This window comes from Callithrix jacchus, chromosome 9, assembly GCF_049354715.1.
Source record: "Callithrix jacchus isolate 240 chromosome 9, calJac240_pri, whole genome shotgun sequence".
Lineage (NCBI taxonomy): Eukaryota > Metazoa > Chordata > Mammalia > Primates > Cebidae > Callithrix > Callithrix jacchus.
Window position 1 is genome coordinate 48045486 of NC_133510.1, and position 19722 is coordinate 48065207.

The window sequence follows — 19722 nt, forward strand, 5'->3', positions numbered from 1 at the left end:
CTTTTTACATTCACTAAAGAGGGAAATCTTGTTGATTCACTCCATTGTTTGTGTGTCTGTGTCTAATTTCTTCATCAGTCTGAGGTTTTTGCTATTGAAGATTGCCCAGACAGTAGTTGTACAATTACCGCTGAATATGTCTTTTATTCTTCACAGTCTGTACATTTGGCCTCTTCCCCTTTATGAATATAATTGAAACTTATGGTCTCTAGATTGTCTTTCAACTCTAATATTCTACTGCTCTCCAAGTGGAAAATTCTTATTTGTTGAGAAATAAGTTGTATTTTCTATATCCTAACCCAGAGTTCATGCTGTATCTCTTTTGTGATAAAAAGTCCCATGCTGCCATTGATTTCTAAAACTGTGTGGGTGTTTTATATTGTCTCTAAGTGCCTCACTAGGATCTGGAAGCATCTTGGCCAGACAACAGACTATAATATCTGGGCCGGACCTATGGGCTGACCTTTGCTTTCTCTCCCAGTTTATGTTACTAGATTGATATTCATTCTGGAGAGAATGACATCAGCCTCTAGGTGCCCTTTCAAACTAGGAATATTAATATTATAAAGTAACAAATATGTGTATATTTAGCATAGTAGGGTTTTGTGATCTGGTACACAGAAGACTCTTTTTGCTTTATTTGTCCTCTGTGTTTTTTTCTCTAATCATAGACAAAGAAAGTGTTATGAGGAAAAGTAAGAACTGTGTCAGCATAGACAAAGTTGTATCAGTAGGACAGATAGAATTAGCGTGGGCCTTGGAGGAAAAAAAAATAGAAAATTGCTAGTATTTTAACTGAAGAAATTTAGAACATGATCTTGGTTATGTCGATGTTTTAACATTTGAGGAGCAAGAAATGGAAGATGAAGTAATCTATAAATTAGTAACCACTTTTAGATAGGGAAACACAAAGGAAGATGTGAAGTTACCAGAACTTGGGAGTAGAGAAAACTGGCCAATGCTTCTGGCACTGAAACCCTGATGAAAGGTACTGTGATAGTGCTGGAGAAATGGGAGAGAAGAATCAGGAACTGGAATGGTGGAAAAGACCAGGAATACAACCACTTCCAGGGATCACCAGAAGAAAGAACAACAAGAGAGGTAAAAAACAAGAATAATCACTCCTTTTCTCACAACTGCTGATTTTCCGCAAGTGGCTTCCATTAGTAAAATTTAGGAGACAGTGCACTAACAAAGGAACCTGTAAATGCAGTTTTCACCTTTTTTGCTACAGCATTACAAAGTTGTGAAAATTAAATGAGTATATGCATGTAGAGTGTTTATCACAGAAGACCTAGTCCACAGATTGGAGGTATCTCCAATGCAGGAATCAGCATGATGAAATATTTAATCAATTTTAAATTCTTGTCCATGGTCAGATTTGTAGAGTTGCTTAAGGATGATGTAGCAGAGCAAGATCAGATTTCAGACAGTATCTTTGAGACTATCAGATATGCACCGTGTTGATCCTCTCCATCTCCCTTACCTAAAGGCATCAGGACTTTAAAACTCTGCTTCTCATCTGAGAATAGCAGTGACTTCTGATTGGTCTGTTCCTTGTCAGAGTCATGTGTAAGATGGGAAACATTACATTAATGAATGTGCTTATTAGAACAATCCCCCCACCTTTCATCTTTCTTCCCTTTTCTAATCTAAATCTTTGTATACCTGCACATGTGTGAGCTCATCTATTTCCAGCCACCACAGGACTCCTGAATGTCTCTACATGACATTTAGAACGTCTTTGTCCTCATCTCACACACATTCACTAGGCACAAGAGATTTCAAAGCATCATTATGCAATGGTTTCTTCATATTACATTGTCTATTCAGTACACATGTATATTTAAACAACTTAAAATTAATACCAGCCATTAATACAGAGCAAATAAATACAAGCAGTCAAGCACGTCTGGAGGGTGAGTGTTCCCTTGCATCATTTCATTCCTTTTCAGGGACAAGTTCAATGTAGTTATAAATTCCCTCAGAAAACTGAATCCCTTTATTATATTTTAACCAGTGGCAAGGATCAAAATTTCTACTAGGGAGAAAGAAGTTAAAGTAAACAAAAGTAGTTCTAGAAAATATTGTGGCCAACATGATGAAACCCCATCTCTACTGAAAATGCAAAAATTAGCCAGACCTGGTGGTACATACCTGTGATTCCAGCTACTCTGAAGGCTGAGGCAGGAAAATCATTTGAACCCAGGAGGCAGAAGTTGCAGTGAGCTGAGATTGTGCCACTGCACTCCAGCCTGCGTAATGGAGTGAGACTCTGTCTAAAAAAAAAAAGAAAAGAAAAAGTAACTATTGTGGCCACATCTAAGTTGATATTACATTTTTCTGTTGGTTGAAGGAACTCATGTTGGCTGTGCTTAGTTTCTCCATTTTACAAAGTAGACATTGTATTAGATTTTGAATGGATAGGTGTAACCACTTAGTCTAAATAAAATTATCAGATTATTACCAGTAATTTTATTAGTAATGAAAATATATTCATGGAAAGGAAACAGCTGTGTATCCTTGGTGTGAGACTCTCTGTTAAGTCTCATTTGCTTCACCTGCTCTGTCTGGAATCTGGCATTGCTGGCCAGTTCCTGTCTCCCTGGCTGCAGTTGCCAGTGGACAAAAACTTCCTGCCCAACCATTAGACTCACTTTGGTGTTCCTGCTCCATGGTGAGTCTGACTCAGCCTGACCTTCTAGATTGCTGGCCCCAGTTCACTTGACCTCAAGAACCTCCTTGGTCACTCCTGCCTTGCATGACTCCTTGGCTTCTAGACCCTCCATTTTCCCTGACTCACTTCTAGCTGCAAAATCCTTAGCACCCGGCCAGGTTTCCAGGCCCTGACCTCTGACAGAATGGGATGTTTAACCAGCAGCCTGTCTGGTTCTGCCTTAAACTTCTACCTGACTCCAACAGATTTCTTCAAAAACATTTTAAGTTAGTGTTCAACTGCAAAAGAATGACGAGCAAAGTGACCCAAGCGACCAGTGTCAATGGCTGGCTGGTTGGTTGGGGACAAAATAACTCACAGGATAGCTTTGCCTGGTAATGTCACTGAGGTGCATGGACAACCAATGAAACATATCATTTATCATGAGAAGTCACACTTATATTCTCATTTAGATCTGTAGCTCCATCTCGCATCTCCAGTTTTATTTTTCTCTGTATTTTCCTTACTGAGGTTAACTACTTGTTTATATCTTTTATTGGTCTTTTAAATAATCTGTTGTGGTATTTACTTATCTGTTTTTTCTTATATATACTTGTCCGCATATTGGTATATACTTACCTGTTATGATAATGATTTCATTAATTTTGTTATTGATTAACTTTATCTTCCTTTTTCTCTCATTTTGTGACTTCCTGTTTCTCTTAGTTATTTAGAATGTAGACTTTATAACCAGATAGCCTAAGCTATAAACTTGGCTTCACTGATTACTAGGCATGTCATCTTGGATGAGTTGTTTAATCCCTCATGACTCAGTTTCCTCACTTAGGAAAGAGGAACAATGATAAACTTACCTCATCAAGTTGATGTTTACACTCATGGCTACTTTGAAATTATAAGAATTATTAGGATCCACCACCAGAAATTGTATTTAATGTCATCATTATAAAGCATATATATTATCACAAATTTATTTTATAAATATGTTGATGATCGTAATTAATTTTTTTATAATTCTTTGTAATTTATTTTATGCATCTACATTTACTTTGAGATGGGCTTTATAGGATTCACCAGTTTGCCAGGAGTTTCCATAGCACAAAAAATGTAATAATTCCCTGCCTTACAGAATAGCAGAGCAGCAGGTTGAGAGGAACTTATATCCTGGGATTATCCCTCAGAATTCCCTTCATCATCTTCTCTTCTCTGGAGTATTACAAGAGATAAATAAATTTCTTTCTTTTAGGCTATTGTATTTTGAGGTATAGCATCAAAACAAATACTTTAACACCCTAAGTCTGAAACTTTCTATGCATGCCAGATATCTTATTGCACTTTGAAAGTGAAAGCTGTTTGGGCTGTGTTTGATATTCTTGGGCTGCATTCCTCCCTGACCCCTCCATCTACAATGAATAGACATTATTCCACCACCTTCTAACATACAGTGTTTCAGATGAGAAGTACAATGCCAGGGCAATGCTTTTTCCTTTGTAAGTATTTTCTTTATTTTTGTCCAGAAGCTTGTAACAATTTTCTCTTAGTATGCAGACTCTAAGACTTTTACAGTTGAATATATTTTATTATCTACCTCTCCTGGAATACAAACAGTCTGGTCTGCAAACATGCTTTTCATGTCCTTTAGATAATTTTTTTTATTACCTATTGATTTGGTTTGGCTCTGTGTCCCCATCCAGCTCTCATCTTGTAGCTCCCATAATTCCCAATGTGTTGTGGGAGGGACCCAGTGAGAAATGACTGAATTATCAGGGCGGGTCTTTCCTATGCTGTTCTCGGGACTGTGAATTTTTCTCATGAGTGCTGATGGTTTTAAAAATGGGAGTTATCTTGCACAAGCTCCCTCTCTCTTGCCTGCTGCCATGTGAGACATGCATTTTACCTTCTGCCATGATTGTGAGGCCTCCCCAGCCACATGGAAATCTAACTCTTTCTTTACCCTTTGGGAACTCTTGTTTTTCGTGTACTTGACATCTTAATGTATATAGTTCAAAGAGATGGAAAACATGCATGTCAGAGGAACAATTTGGGCAGAAAGAAATTGTAAAATAGAAAACAAATGGAAATGCTAGGAATAAAAACAACATCAGAGGTGAAAAATTCCTTCTATTGGTGGATCAGCAGACTGGACACGGCAGAAAAAATAATCAGTGGACTGGAAGTTACGTTAATAGAAATTATCTAAACTGAAATACAAGGCAGCAAAAGAGTGAGGGAAAAAGCAGTCCATAGCACTGAACATCTGTGGGAAAAAAATCAAATAGTTTAACTTGCATCTATTTGGAAAGCCAGATACAGAAGAAAGGAAATTGGGCGTGCACACCCACACATACACGTGTATATACACACGTGTATATACATATGTGTGTGTATAGAGAGATAATGACCCAAAATTTCCAAAATTAATGAAAGACAATAAATCATAGATCCAGGAACCTCAGATAACCCACAGCCAAAGCCAGAAAAATATGGAGGAACACACACACATACACTTCCCAGTTAAATGGCTGAGAGTTGAAGATAAAAAAAATCTTGAGGGAACAAAAAAAGAAATGTTACTTGTACAAATCAATCATAAAATTGCAACTTAAATGTCTTTAAAAAGCAATGAAAGCCAGGAGACAATGGAAACAGTGTGCTCAATGGCTGGAACACACACACACCCCACCCCCACCACCAACAAATATTATGCCACCTAGGATTCTGTTTTTTTTATTTTTTGAGATAGATAGAGTTTTGCTCCTGTTGCCCAGGCTGGAGTGCAATGACACGACCTCGGCTCATGGCAACTTCCACCTCCTGGGTTCAAGCTATCCTCCTGGCTAAGCCTCCCAAGTAGCTGGGATTACAGACATGTGCCACCATGCCCGGGGAAGTTTGTATTTTTAGTAGAGATGGGGTTTCTCCATGTTGGTCAGGCTGGCCTCAAACTCCTGACATTAGGTGATACACCTGCCTCGGCCTCCCAAAGTGCTGGGATTACAGGTGTGAGCCATTGCACCCAGCCACTAGAATTCTATTCTTTAAAATACGCTTTAATATCAAAAAAGAAACACATACATTTCAGTCAGACAAAAACTGACTGAATTTATCATCAGCAAACCTACACTATAATGAATTTATAAAGCAGTTTTATATCCAGAAAGGACATACTATCAGATAGAAACTTGATTTTTTTTTTTCATTGTACTTTAAGTTCTGGGGTACATGTGTAGATCTTGCAGGATTGTTGCATAGGTACACACATGCCATGGTGGTTTTCTGTCTCCATCCCCCCATCACCTACATCAGGCATTTCTTTCAATGTTATCCCTCCCTAATGTCCCCACCTCACACTGTCCCTCCTCTAACCTCCCAACAGACCCCACTGTGTGATGTTTTCCTCCCTGTGTCCATGTGTTCTCATTGTTCAACACCCATCTATGAGGGAGTACATGCGGTATTTGGTTTTCTGTTCTTGTGTCAGTTTGCTGATGTTGATGGTTTCCAGATTTATCCATGTCCCTGCAAAGGACATGAACTCATCCTTTTATGGCTGCATAGTATTCCATAGTGTATATGTGCCACATTTTCCTTGTCCAGTCTATTATCAATGGACATTGGGTTGGTTCCAGGTCTTTGCTATTGTAAACAGTGCCACCATGAACATAGGTGTGCATGTGTCCTTATAATAGCACAATTTATAATTCTTTGGGTGTATACCCAGTAATGGGATAGCTGGGCCAAAGGGAATTTCTATTTCTAGATACTTGAGTAATCACCACACTGTGTTCCAGAATGGTTGAACTAATTTACCCTCCCACCAACAGTGTAAAAGTGTTCCTATTTCTCCATAACCTCTCTAACATCTGTTGTCTCCAGCTTTTTTAATGATCGCCATTCTAACTGGCATGAGATGATATCTCATTTTGGTTTTGATTTGCATTTCTCTAATGACCAGTGATGATGAGGATTTTTTCATATGTTTGTTGCCCTCATAAATGTCTTCTTTTGAAAAGACTGTTCATATATTTTGCCCACTTTTGAATGGGCTTTTTTTTTTTTTCTTGTAAATCTGCTTTATTCTTTGTATATTCTAGATATTAGCCCTTTGTCAGATGGCTAGATTGCAAAGGTTTTTTCTGACTCTGTTGGATGCTAGTTCACTCTAATGATTGTTTGTTTGGCTGTGCAGAAACACTTAAGTTTAATTAGATCCCATTTGTCTATTTTGGCTTTTGTTGCCATTGCTTTTGGTGTTTTAGTCATGAAGTCCTTGCCTATGCCTATATCCTAAATGGTTTTGCCTAGGTTTTCTTCTAGGGTTTTTATGGTTAATCCATCTTTAATCCATGTGAAGTTAATTTTAGTGTAAGGTGTCAGGAAGGGGTACAGGTTCAGCTTTCTGCAAATGGCTAGCAAGTTTTCCCAGCACCATTTGTTAAACAGGGAATCCTTTCCCCATAGCTTGTTTTTGTCAGGTTTGTTAAAGATCAGATGGTTGTACTTGTGTGGTGTTACTTCTGAAGCCTCTATTATGCTCCATTGGTCTATATCTCTGTTTTGGTACCAGTACCATGCTGTTTTGATTACTGCAACCTTGTAGTATAGTTTGAAGTTAGGTAGCGTGATTCTTCCAGCTTTGTTCTTTTTGCTTTGGATTGTCTTGGCTATGTGGGCTCACTGGTTCCATATGAAATTTAAAGTGTTTTTTTCCAGTTCTGTGAAGAAGGTCGATGGTAGCTTGATGGGGATAGTATTAAATCTATATATTATTTTGGGCAGTATGGCCATTTTCACGATATTGATTCTTCCTAACCATGAGCATGAATTTTTTTTCCATGTTTGTGTACTCTCTTATTTCCTTGAGTAGTGGTTTGTAGTTCTCCTTGAAGAGGTCCTTCACATCCTTTGTTAGTTGTATTCCTAGGTATGCTATCCTCTTTGAAGTCATGGTGAATGGGAGTTCACTCATGATTTGGCTCTCTGTTATTGGTGTATAGGAATACTTGTGAATTCTGCACACTGACTCTGTATCCTGAGACTTTGCTGAAGTTGCTTATCATCTTAAGGAGATTTTGGGCTGAGACAGTGGGGTCTTCTAAATATACAATCATATAATCTGCAAATAGAGACAATTTGATTTCCTCTTTTCCTAATTGAATAGCCTTTATTTCTTTTTCTTGCCTAATTGCTCTGGCTAGAACTTCCAATACTATATTGAATAGGAATGGTGAGAGAGGATATCCTTGTCTGGTGTAAGTTTTCAAAGGGAATGCTTCCAGTTTTTGCCCATTCACCATGATATTGCCTGTGGGTTTGTCTTAAATAGCTTTTATTATTTTGAGATATGTTTTATTGATACATAGTTTATTGAGCATTTTTAGCATAAAGGGCTGCAGAGTTTTGTCAAAGGCCTTCTCTGCATCTATTGAGAAAATCATGTGGTTTTTGTCATTGGTTCTGTTTAAGTGATGGATTACATTTACAGATTTGCGTATGCTGAACCAGCCTTGCATCCCTGGGATGAAGCCTATTTGATCGTGATGGATAATCTTTTTAATTTGCTGTGCCATTTGGTTTGCCAGTATTTTATTGAAGATTTTTCCATCTATTTTTCATGGATATTGGCCTGAAACTGTCTTTCTTAGTTGTGTCTCTGCCAGGTTTGGGTATCAGGATAAAATGAATTAGGGAGGATTCCCTCTTTTTGTATGTTTGGAATAGTTTAGAAGGAATGGTACCAGCTCCTCTTTGCATGTCTAGTAGAATTCAGCTATAAACCTGCCTGGACCTGGACTTATTTTGGTTGGTAGGCTACTAATTGCTGCCTCAACTTCAGACCTTGTTATTGGTCTTTTCAGGGATTCAGCTTCTTCCTGGTTTAGTCTTAGGAGGGTGTAAATGTCCAGGAATGTATCAATTTCTTCCAGATTTACTGGTTTAGGTGCATAGAGCTGTTTGTAGTAATCTCTGATGCTAGTTTGTATTTCTGTGGAATCGCTGTATTTCTTTGTTGCTTTAGTCCCGTTATCAGTTTTTATTGCTTCCATTCAAATCTTCTCATTAGTCTCACTAGTAGTCTATTTTGTTGAACTTTTCAAAAAACCAGCTCCCAGAGTTACTGATTTTTTGAAGTTTTTTTTGTGTCTCTATCTACTTCAGTTCTGCTCTGATCTTAGTTATTTCTTGTCTTCTGCTAGCTTTTGAATTTGTTTATCTTGCTCCTTTAGTTCTTTTAATTTTGACGATAGGCTGTAGATTTTAGATCTTTCCTGGCTTCTCTTGTGGACATTTATGGCTATAAATTTCCCTCTGGATACTGCTTTAAATGTGTCCCAGAAATTCTGGTACGTTGTATTCATATAACATCTTTATTTCTGTATTCATCTCATTGTTTGTCCAGTCATCATTCAGGAGCAAGTTGTTCAGTTTCCATGAAGTTGTGTGTTTCTGAATTAGTTTCTTAATCCTGAGTTCTAATTTGATTGTACTGTGGTCTGAGAGACTGTTATGATTTCCGTTCTTTTGTATTTGCTGAGGAGTGATTTACTTCCAATTATGTGTTCGATTTTAGAGTAAGTGCAATGCAATGCTGAGAATATATATTCTGTGGATTTGAGGTTGAGAGTTCTGTAAATGTCTATTAAGTTCACTTGGTCTAGATCTGCATTCAGGTCCTGAATTTCCTTGTTGATTTTCTGTCTCATTGATCTGTCTAATATTGACAGTGGAGTATTAAAGTCTCCCACTATTATTGTGTGAGAGTCTAAGTCTTTGTAAGTCATTAAGAACTTGCTTTATGTATCTGGGTGCTCCTGTATTGGGTGCATATATATTTAGGATTGTTAGCTCTTCTTGTTGCATTGATCCTTTTACCATGATGCAATGTCATTCTTTGTCTCTTTTTATCTTTGTTGGTTTAGTCTATTTTATCAGAGACTAGGATTGCAATTCCTGCTTTTTTTTTTTTTTTGCTTGCCATTGCTTGGTAAATCTTCTTGCATCCCTTTATTCTGAGTCTATGTTTGTCTTTGCATGTTAGATAGGTCTCCTGAATGCAGCACACCAATGGGTCTTGACTTTTTATACAGTTTGACAGTCTGTGTCTTTTGATTGGGGCATTTAGGCTGTTTAACTATAATATTCTTTTTTTTTTTTTTTTTTTTTGAGACGGAGTTTTGCTCTTGTTACCCAGGCTGGAGTGCAATGGCACGATCTCGGCTCACCGCAACTCCAACTCCTGGGTTCAGGCAATTCTCCTGCCTCAGCCTCCCGAGTAGCTGGGATTACAGGCATGCACCACCATGCCCAGCTAATTTTTTGTATTTTTAGTAGAGACGGGGTTTCACCACATTGACCAGGATGGTCTCGATCTCTCGACCTTGTGATCCACCCATCTCGGCCTCCCAAAGTGCTGGGATTACAGGCTTGAGCCACCGCGCCCAGCCACTTTAATATTCTTATGGTGAACTTGATCCTGCCATTTTCTTACTGGCTGATTGTTTTGCCCATTAGTTGATGCAGTTTCTTCATTGCATCATTGGTCTTTACCATTTCATACATTTTTGCAGTTGCTGGTACTGGTTGTTCCTTTCCACGTTTAGTGCTTCCTTCAGGAGCTCTTATAGGGCACGTCTGGTGGTGAAAAAAATCTCTCAGCAATTGCTTGTCCATAGGATATTTTATTTCCCCTTCACTTATAAAGCTTAGTTTGGCTAGATATGAAATTCTATGTTGAAAGTTATTTTCTTTAAGGATGTTGAATATTGGCCCCACTCTCTCCTTCTTCTGGCTTTGTAGGGTTTCTGCTGTGAGTCTGATGGCCTTCCCTTTGTGGATGACCCCACCTTTTTCTCTGGCTACCCTTAGCATTTTTTCCTTCATTTCAACTCTGGTTGAATCTGACAGTGATGTGCCTTGGGGTTGCTCTTCTTGATGAATATCTTTGTGGTGTTCTTTATATTTCCTAGACTTGAATATTGACCTGCCTTGCAAGGTTGGGGAAGTTCTCCTGGATTATATCCTGAAGAGTGTTTTCCAGCTTGGATTCATTCTCTCTGTCACATTCAGGTACACCAATCAAATGTAGATTAGGTCTTTTCACATAATCCCATATTTCTCAGAGGCTTTGTTCATTTTTCACTCTTTTTTTCTCTAATCTTGCCTTCTCATTTTATTTCATTGAGTTGCTCTTCAGTCTCTGATATACTTTCTTCTGCCTGATTGATTCAGCTATTAAAACTTATGTATGGTTTGCAAAGTTCTTGTGCTGTGTTCTTCAGCTCCATCAAGTTGTTTATGTTCTTCTCAGAGCTAGTTATTCTAGTTAGCATTTTTTCTAACCTTTTTTCAATGTTCTCAGCTTCTTTGCATTGGGTTAGAACATGTTCCTTTAGCTCAGAGAATTGCTTCTTCCAGTTCATCAAATTCATTTTCCATCCTATTTTGTTCTCTTGCTGGTGAGGAGTTGTGATCCCTTGGAGTATGAGAGGCATTCTGCTCTTTGATGATTTAATCCTTTTTGCACTGGTTTTTTCCCATCTTTGTGGATTTATCTACCTTTGATCTTTGAAGTTGGTGATTTGGGATGAGGTCTATGAGTGGACATCCTTTCTGTTGATGTTGAAGCTATTTCTTTTTGTTTTTTAGTTTTCCTTCTAACAGTCAGGTCCCTCTGCTGTAGGACTGCTGAAGGCCCGCTCCAGAATTTGCTTGCCTGGGGATCACCCACAAGGGTTGCAGAACAACAAGGATTGCTGCCTGATCTTTCCTCTGGTAGCTTCATCCCAGAAGGGCACCTGCCAGGTATCAGCCAGAGCTCTCCTGTACAAGGCATTTTTTTGGTTACACAGGGGTCAGGGAACTGCATGAGGAGGTAGTCTGTCCTTTGCCTGCAGAGGTGCTGCCATGGACTCAGTCTGGCTGCTGTGTAAGCTTCCTCTGACTTTTGTTTATACAAGTAAATTTAGGCCCACCTCAGCAATGGCAGATGCCCTTCCCCCCAATAAGCTTGATGGCTCTGGGTCAAGCTCAAGGGCTTCAGTTTGTTGGTCTTTGTGGGGGCCCAGCCATATAACATGTCTCCCTGCTTTCAGTTTCCCCTCTTTCTGGGGAGTCAGTAGCTCCATCCTGCAGGCAATCACAGTGCTAGTCAAAACATCTGCCCAGATCTGTGCTGGTAACTTGCAGCACTTTTCAGCCTGGCAGGAATCTCCTGGTCTGTGGGTTGTAGAGGCCATGGGAGAAGCACAGTATCGGAACCTGAGTGCTAGAGGGAAAGTCCCGGATCCTTCAGTCAGTTGCACTTCTCAGGCGAGGCAACGCCCCGTCCTGCCTCAGTTTGCCCTCCTTGGGCTACACCCACTGTCCAACCAGTCCCATTTAAATGAACCTAGAACCTTGGTTGGAAATGTGGAGATCACTCACCTTCTGCATGTCTCTCGCTAGGAACTGCATTCCAGAGCTGTTCCTATTAGGCCATCTTGGCAGAATCCCTCCGAAACTTGATTCTAAAGAAAGAAACGGAGAAACTCAAACTCAAACTAAAGTGATAGGCCAGAGAGCATAAAATATCTTTTAAAAAGTTGCCCCTTTTTTATGCATAAACATAATTAAAACTCCTTTAAATGCTATTGGATATTTACAGTAAAAATAATAAAATGTGAGCATGAGTTTTCTGGTAAACAGAACTAAAATAAATAACAAGAACACAAAAAATGGGAGTACAATGATATATGTAAATATAAAGTTTTCACTTTTTATGACACAAAATATTTTTTGAGTATAGAATGTCATAAGTTAAAAATGTATATGGCAATAAATAAGCTGACAACTAAACAAAAGCACAGAGACATAAATAAAAATCTACTAGAAGAGGTTACATGAATAAAAAAATATGTTTAATTTACCCCTAGCAAAAAATAAATAAAGAGGCAGAGATAAAGAGAAAAAGAGAGCAGAGAGGGCAAAGAAAAATCAAACAAATATGATAAACTTGAAAAATGATCTCTTAATTACAGCAAATGTAAATGGACTAAACATTTTTTACAAATTGAATATGAAAACAAGACTTGCCTATGTGCTACTTATGAGAAATTCATTAAAAGTATGAACAGGTTGAAAATAGAATAATGAAAAATAGCACATAAATACTAACCATACAATTACTAGGCAAAGTAAACTATAAGATAAAGAGTAAAACCAAAAATAAAAAGACTTCATAATGATAAAAATATCAATTAATCAGAGACATAAAATGAAATGCATATGCATCCAAAGACAAAGATCCTATATATATAAGGAGAACATTTTTAGGGAATTTAGATAAATCTTCAACAATAATTGGAAACTTTACCTAGCTTTCCCTGTAATAAGTAAATAAACAAGATTTACAAAGATAAAAAAGATTTAAACACTACACTCTCACCCAAGTTGACCTGATTGATATTTATGGAACCATACACCCATCACAAGCAGAATACATATTTTTATAAAGTGCAAATGAAATATTGGCTCAGATAAACCACATGCTGTGTCATAAAACAAGTCTTAATATACTTCATAGTACTAAAATTGTGCAGAATATCTTTGTGAACCACATGATGATGCTAAATAAGAAACCAGTAGTTATAAGTAATGCCTTTTTTGTTTTTTTAGGAAATGGGGGTTTTGCTCTATTGTCCAGACTGGAGTGTAGTGGAATGGTCAGGCTTCCTCCCACCTTAGCCTCTAGAGTAGCTAGGACTACAAGTGTGTACTACCAATCCCAGCTAATTGTTTTTTCCTAATAGAAACAGAAGCTAACATTTAACAACTTACTAAATGCATGAAATTATCAGAAAATTGAGAAGATAACCTTTATTGAAATCAGAATATTAAGAATACTCAAATAACAAAAAAAGGCAAACAAACGCAATACAATTTGGTAAAAGTCTCAGACACCTGGGAAAAGAATATATGCAAATGTCTAATAAGTACATGAAAGGTGCCCAATATTTCACTCATTAAGACAATGCAAATTAAATATACCATGAGATAGCTACTTACATATCTACCAGAATAGCAAGTTATTGAATCACAGAGTGAAAACACCAAATTTTGTAGAGGATGTAGAACAGCTGAAACTCTTATAAGTTGGTCGTGGAAATGTAAAATAATACCACCATTTAGAAAACTGTCAGTTTCTGAAAAGTTAAATACACATCTACCCTATGGTTCAGCAATTTTACTCCTATGTCTAGATTCAAGGGAAATGAAAACATATTTGTCCACCATAAACTTTATATTAAAAAGTTTACATCAGTTTTATTTATCATAAACCCAAAACTAGAAATAATCTTGATTTTCAACAACATATAATGGATATTTGATGTATACAATAAGATACTCAGTAATAAAAAGAAATAATCTGATAATACATGCAACAACATGGGTAAAACTCAAAAATATTATGCTCGGTGATAAACACCAAATATGTATCCTGCATTACTGCACTTATATGCAATTCTGGAATAGATAAAATTAACCTATGGTAATAAAAATCACAATAATAGTTGCTTTGTCATAGGGATTTGATGCCCAGGAGCACAAGAGAACTTCCTGGGGTTATAAAAATGTTTTTATGTTGATATATGTCATGTTTTTGTCTGTTTTTTTCCTGCTGTAACTTAATACCTAAGACTGGGTGATCTATAATAAACAGAAATCTACTGGCTCATGTTTCTAAAAGCTGGAACGTCCAAGATCAAGGGGCTGGGGTCTGATCAGAGTCTTCTTGCTATATTACCTTGGTGAAGGGCAAAATGACAGGGAGGGAAGGAGGGAGAGAGAGAGATGGGGGCCTGAAGTTGGCTTTTTTATAATGAAGTAACTCTCTGAATAACAGCCTTAATCGATTCATGAGAATGGAGCCCTCATGGCCTAATCGCTTCTTAAAGCTTCCATCTCTTAACATCCTTGAACTGGAGATTAAGTTTTTTAACACATCCTTTCTGGGTAGCACATTCAAACCATAACATTCCACCCTGACCCCCAATTTTTCATAGTACAATACATTTATTCCATCCCAATTGCCGCAATTAACTTATTTTTTATCAGCAACTCAAGTCCAGACTATAATCTAAATCAGATATGGGTGAGACTCAAGGCACAATTCATTGTGAAGCAAATTTCCTTCCTCTGTGAGCCTGTGAAATCAACATGAGTTATCTACTTCCAAAATACAATAATGGGACAGTGATCAGATAAATATTACCATTCCAAAGTGAGAAACTGGAGGGAGAAAGGAGTAGCAGGCCCCAAGTAAGTCCGTAACCAGCAGTGCAGACAACATTAAATCTTAAGACTTCAAAACAATATTTCACTTCATCACTACCTCCTGGACACACTGAAGGGGCAGTTTGGCCCCTATATCCCCACTTTTAGCCCCACCCTTATGGTTTTGCTGGGCTCAGACCATGCAACAACTCTCCTGGCTGGAATTTCAGGCCTGCAACTGTCCTAACCAGATTTTACACACTAGTACCTTTACAGTTTGGGGGTCTTAAAAGAGGGCCCATCTCTAGGGTTCCATTTAGCATTATCTTGTGAAAGCCCTTATCCCACAGGTCTGCTTGGCATTTCTCTAGGAGGGGTTCTCTGTGGTTCCTCTAACCCTGTGACAAGTCTCTGCCTGGGTCCCCAGGTTATCAGCCAACATCCTTTGAAATCTAGGTGAAGAAAACCATTCTCCCACAACTTACATTCTGTTAACCTGCAGAATTAGCACTACATGGATGCCATAGGTTGTATCTCCTGGAGGAGTAAGTTGAGCTGTACCTGGGCCCTCTTGAGTCATGACTGGGCAGCTGAAGAGCACTGCACCAGAATGTGGGGAAAAGAGATTGGGTAGTGAGCCCCAAGCTTCTGAGGGTGCCCTTGTCATTCATGGACTGTGATGGTAAGGGTAGCACAGGTAATCTTTGAAGTGTCTTCAGGGTTATTCTTCCATTGTTCTGCTGAATAACCTCTGGTTTCCTTCTATCCATACTAATATTTCCTTATCAAATGGTTGTGCCAAACCCTTGGTTTCCTCTCCTTAAAATGCTTCTTCATTCTCTACCATTCTTCCAGGCTGAAAATCCTTCAAATCCCTGAGTTCAGTTTCCCTTTTAATTATAAATTCCATCTTTAAATAATTTCTTCTCATGTTTTACTATATACAGTTAAAAGAAGCCATGTAGCACCCTGGATACATTGCTGCTTAGATGTTTCTTCCAAAAGATATCCCCTTAAAGTATACCTTCCACAAACTCTTTGGTCAAGAACACAATTCAGCCAAATTCTTTGCCACTTTATAACAAGAATGGCCTTTCCTCTAGTTTTCAAAACCTTGTTCCTCATTTCTATGGAAATTTCATTAATTGCCTTTACCATTCATATTTCTACCAAAATTCTGATCATGATTACTTAAATAATCTCTAGGAAATTTCAGAATTTAACTGGAGCTTTTCTCTTCTTCCAAGGCCTCACCAGAATTTCCCTTAATGTTCTATTCATAATAATATAGTGTTTTTCCAACCAGCTCCTCCAAACTCTTCTAGCCTCTGGCCATTACCCAGTTCCAAAGCCACGGCCACATTTTAAAATATTTTTTTATAGCTATACCCCACTCTCTAGCACCAATTTTCTGTCTTAGTTTGTTTTGTGTTGCTATAACAGAATGCCAGATACTGGGTAATTTATAATTAATAAAAATGTGTTGTCTTATGGTTCTGGAGGCTGATAAGTCCAAGCTCATGGGGCCAGCATCTACTAAGGGTGTTCTTGCTATGCCATCCCATTGAGGAAGGGCAGAGAGAAAGTAAGAGAGAGAGAAGGTGGTCAAATTCAGCTTTTTATATCAAACCCACTCCTGCAATAACAGTATTCATTCATGAGGGTGAAGCTTTCATGACTTAATCACCTCTTCAAGGTCCCACCTCTTAACATTATTGCACTGGGGATTAAGTTTCCAACACAGGCTTTTTGGGGGACACAGTCAAACCATAGCAGATATTAGTATTATATGTAATGTATGCATCAATTTAAAATAATAGGACAATATTAATGGTCTACTATATGAAGTGCACTGCTCTAAGTGCTGCTAGAGAAACACTATTAAAGACAGTAGAAGAGATCCTTGGTTTGATAAAGAAAAACAAGAAATAAAAATATAGCTACTGGACATTAATAAATATAACTGGCAAATATAACTGTGGCAATGAGTAGTATTGATTCTGATATAATGAACACATGGGAATGCTTTCTGGGAAGGTAACAAGTGAGCTGAGTTCTAAAGAATGACAAGAAGCGATCCATGGGATGTGCTGAATTAATGACATTCTAGGCAGCAGCCCTGAAGTGCTTGGCCTATTCCAAAAACAGAAGAGAGGTTAACCTACCAGCAATATATTGAGATAAAGAGAGAGTGGTATGAGCTTATGGAGATCTGGGTAGGCATCAATGTCACAGGGCCTTTGGGGCCATAATAAGTAGTACAGATTTAATCAACATAGCCAGCACTTCTGAATCTCATGGAATGGCAAGCACCAGTTTACTTTCTTAAACAGCTATTCAACCAACAAACAGGTATGAACAATAGGTTTCGACATTGGATAATATGCAATATAGGAATACATATCCGAAAAAAAGTAGAAAAAAGGTGAGCTGTGTGATTTTCCAAGCTTATTGCCTAGAAGCAGTTTCCACTACAAGAAGCAGAAACTAAAACAGACACTGTCAGTCTTCCAAAGAAAGAGACAGAAATTGGAGTTTGGGGAGACCAATAGGGTGGAGTATTTTTGGCACAGAATACCACAAAGGACAGGGCTACACTAAGAGAAACCACCATAAACTGGAAGAGAGAGACTTCCTCAAATTTTTGGTTGTGTGCTAATCTCTGCATGGCAAGGGGAAACTGCCTTAAATCAAGGAAAGAACTGCCAGAAGGGAATAGATCAGACAATTTATGCAGCTCATACAGGATAGGAAGAATTTGTGCCAGGCTTAAAAGAACTCATAACACACCGACAATATTATAGAGTCTTCTGAAGAACAGCCCCTTAGTTAAAGTACTTAAGTGAGTCCAAGATGAAATCTGCTTTGGAATCACTATAACAAAGCTGGAAAACAAACCTCAAAAGTATCAAACTTATTCCAAACAAATTAATTGAATACCATAAAAATTTCAAGCTCTATAAAGAACAACTTTCAAACCCACCACCTAGTAAATAAAACACAATGTCTGGCATCAAATAAAAATTGCTAGACAGAACAAGAGACCAGAAATTATAAACTATTATCAGGCAGAAAACCAATAAATAGAAACTCAGAAATGACAGAGATAAAAGGATTTAGCAAAAAGAACATTAAAACACTGATTATAAATATGCTAAACACACTCAAGATGGTAGAGAAAATAAGTGAACATGATGAGGGGGGACATGTAAAATAGATTTGAAAACCAAATGGGATGTTTAGAATTAAAATAATATGTTTCAAATAAAAAACAGACCAGATGGAATTAACAGATTAGGCACCACAGAAGAAAACACCTGCAAACTTGTAAACATAAGAATAAAAACTTGTCAAAATGATGCACAGACAGACAAGTGCTCAGTAAGTGGAAAGAGTGCCAGTGACCTGTAGGACAGCACCAAACAGTACAACATGAGTACAGTAAATAGAGATCTAAAATGTGAGGTGAAAAGGGAAGGGCAGAAACAAAAAAAAAAAGCATATTTGAAATGTTTTCAAACCTGATAAAAACTAAATTTTAAAGAAAATTAATGAAACCCAAGCAAAGAAAACCACACAAATGCACATCATCATAAAATTTCAGGAAATCAGTTGAATGGGTGGCTCTGTCTCCCAGGCATTCCAGGCACCAGTAGAAATGGCCACCAAGATTTGTGTGAGTTTTTCAGCAGAGACCCACTGCGTCAACTGAAACAGCCATGCCAGAAACTCGTGGTGATTTTCAGCCTGTGAATCTCCTGGTCTGTGAGCAGTAATAACTTGTTTGGAAATCTGGTGATCACTCACCCTCTGTGTTGATCTCACTGGGAACTACACTCCAGAGCTGTTCCTATTTGGCCATCTTGGATCTGCCCCACTCAACTAAAACAAGGGCTGAAACAGGGAGCCAGGTGATCTGGCTCACTGGTCCCAACCCCACAAAGACCAGCAATGTGAAAAGCTCTGGATTGGGAGTTTCACAGCAAGTGCAGCTGGACCTGGATGGTCTAGCTCAGTGAGTGAAGGGTGTCCCCATTACCAAGGCAGTCCACCGCTACAAAGGCAGTCTGCCCTACCAAGGCAGTCCACCACTACCAAGGCAGTTTGCCATTACTGAGGCAGACTGCCATTACTGAGGCAGTTATAACTATACCTCTATAAACAAAACCACAAGGAAGTTCACACACAGAAGCTGGGCAGAGCCCATGGCAGCTCAGCAATGCCTCTGCTGGCAGACTGTGACTAAGCTACCTCCTCACTGGGCAGGGCATTTCAGAAAAAAGGAAGCAGCACCTCAGGAACTTATAAATAAAGCCCCACCTTCCCAAGACAGAGCACCTAGGGAAAAAGGTGGTTATTAGTTCCGCTGCAGCAGACTTAAACATACCTGCCCAGCAGGTCTGAACAGAACAATGGAGCTTACAGCTCAGCACTTGAGCTCCTATAAGGGACAGACTGTCTCCTCAAGCAGCTTCCTGACTGCCATATATCCAAAGAGACACCTCATAAAGGAGAGCTCAGGCTGACATTTGGCGGGTATCCTTCTGGGAAGAAGGTAACAGAAGAAGAAACTGGCAGCAACCCTTACTGTTCTGCGGCCGCTGCAGGTGATCCACAGGCAAGCAGAGCCTGGAGTGGACCTCAGCAGTCCTACAGCAGAGGGGCCTGACTGTTAGAAGGAAAACTAAAAAACAGAAAGAAATAACTTCATCATCAACAAAAAGGATGTCCACTCAGAGACCCTATCCAAAAGTCACCAACTACAAAGACCACAGGTAGATAAATCCACAAAGATG

At 38.5% G+C, this 19722-nt stretch overlaps 1 protein-coding gene across 1 annotated transcript in view; it reads right to left on the minus strand.

Annotated features, from left to right (window-relative positions):
* Positions 1-1370: 1370 nt before the first annotated feature.
* The window catches only part of LOC128928709 (uncharacterized), a 240076-nt gene continuing 221724 nt past the window's right edge, over positions 1371-19722 (minus strand). The window contains exons 5-6 of the mRNA XM_078338156.1: positions 12098-12180; positions 1371-2279 (exon numbers count right to left, since the gene is read on the minus strand). Coding sequence (XP_078194282.1) covers positions 12144-12180 — 37 coding nt within the window. The 3' untranslated portion in view covers positions 1371-2279; positions 12098-12143. The remainder of the gene's footprint in view (positions 2280-12097; positions 12181-19722) is intronic.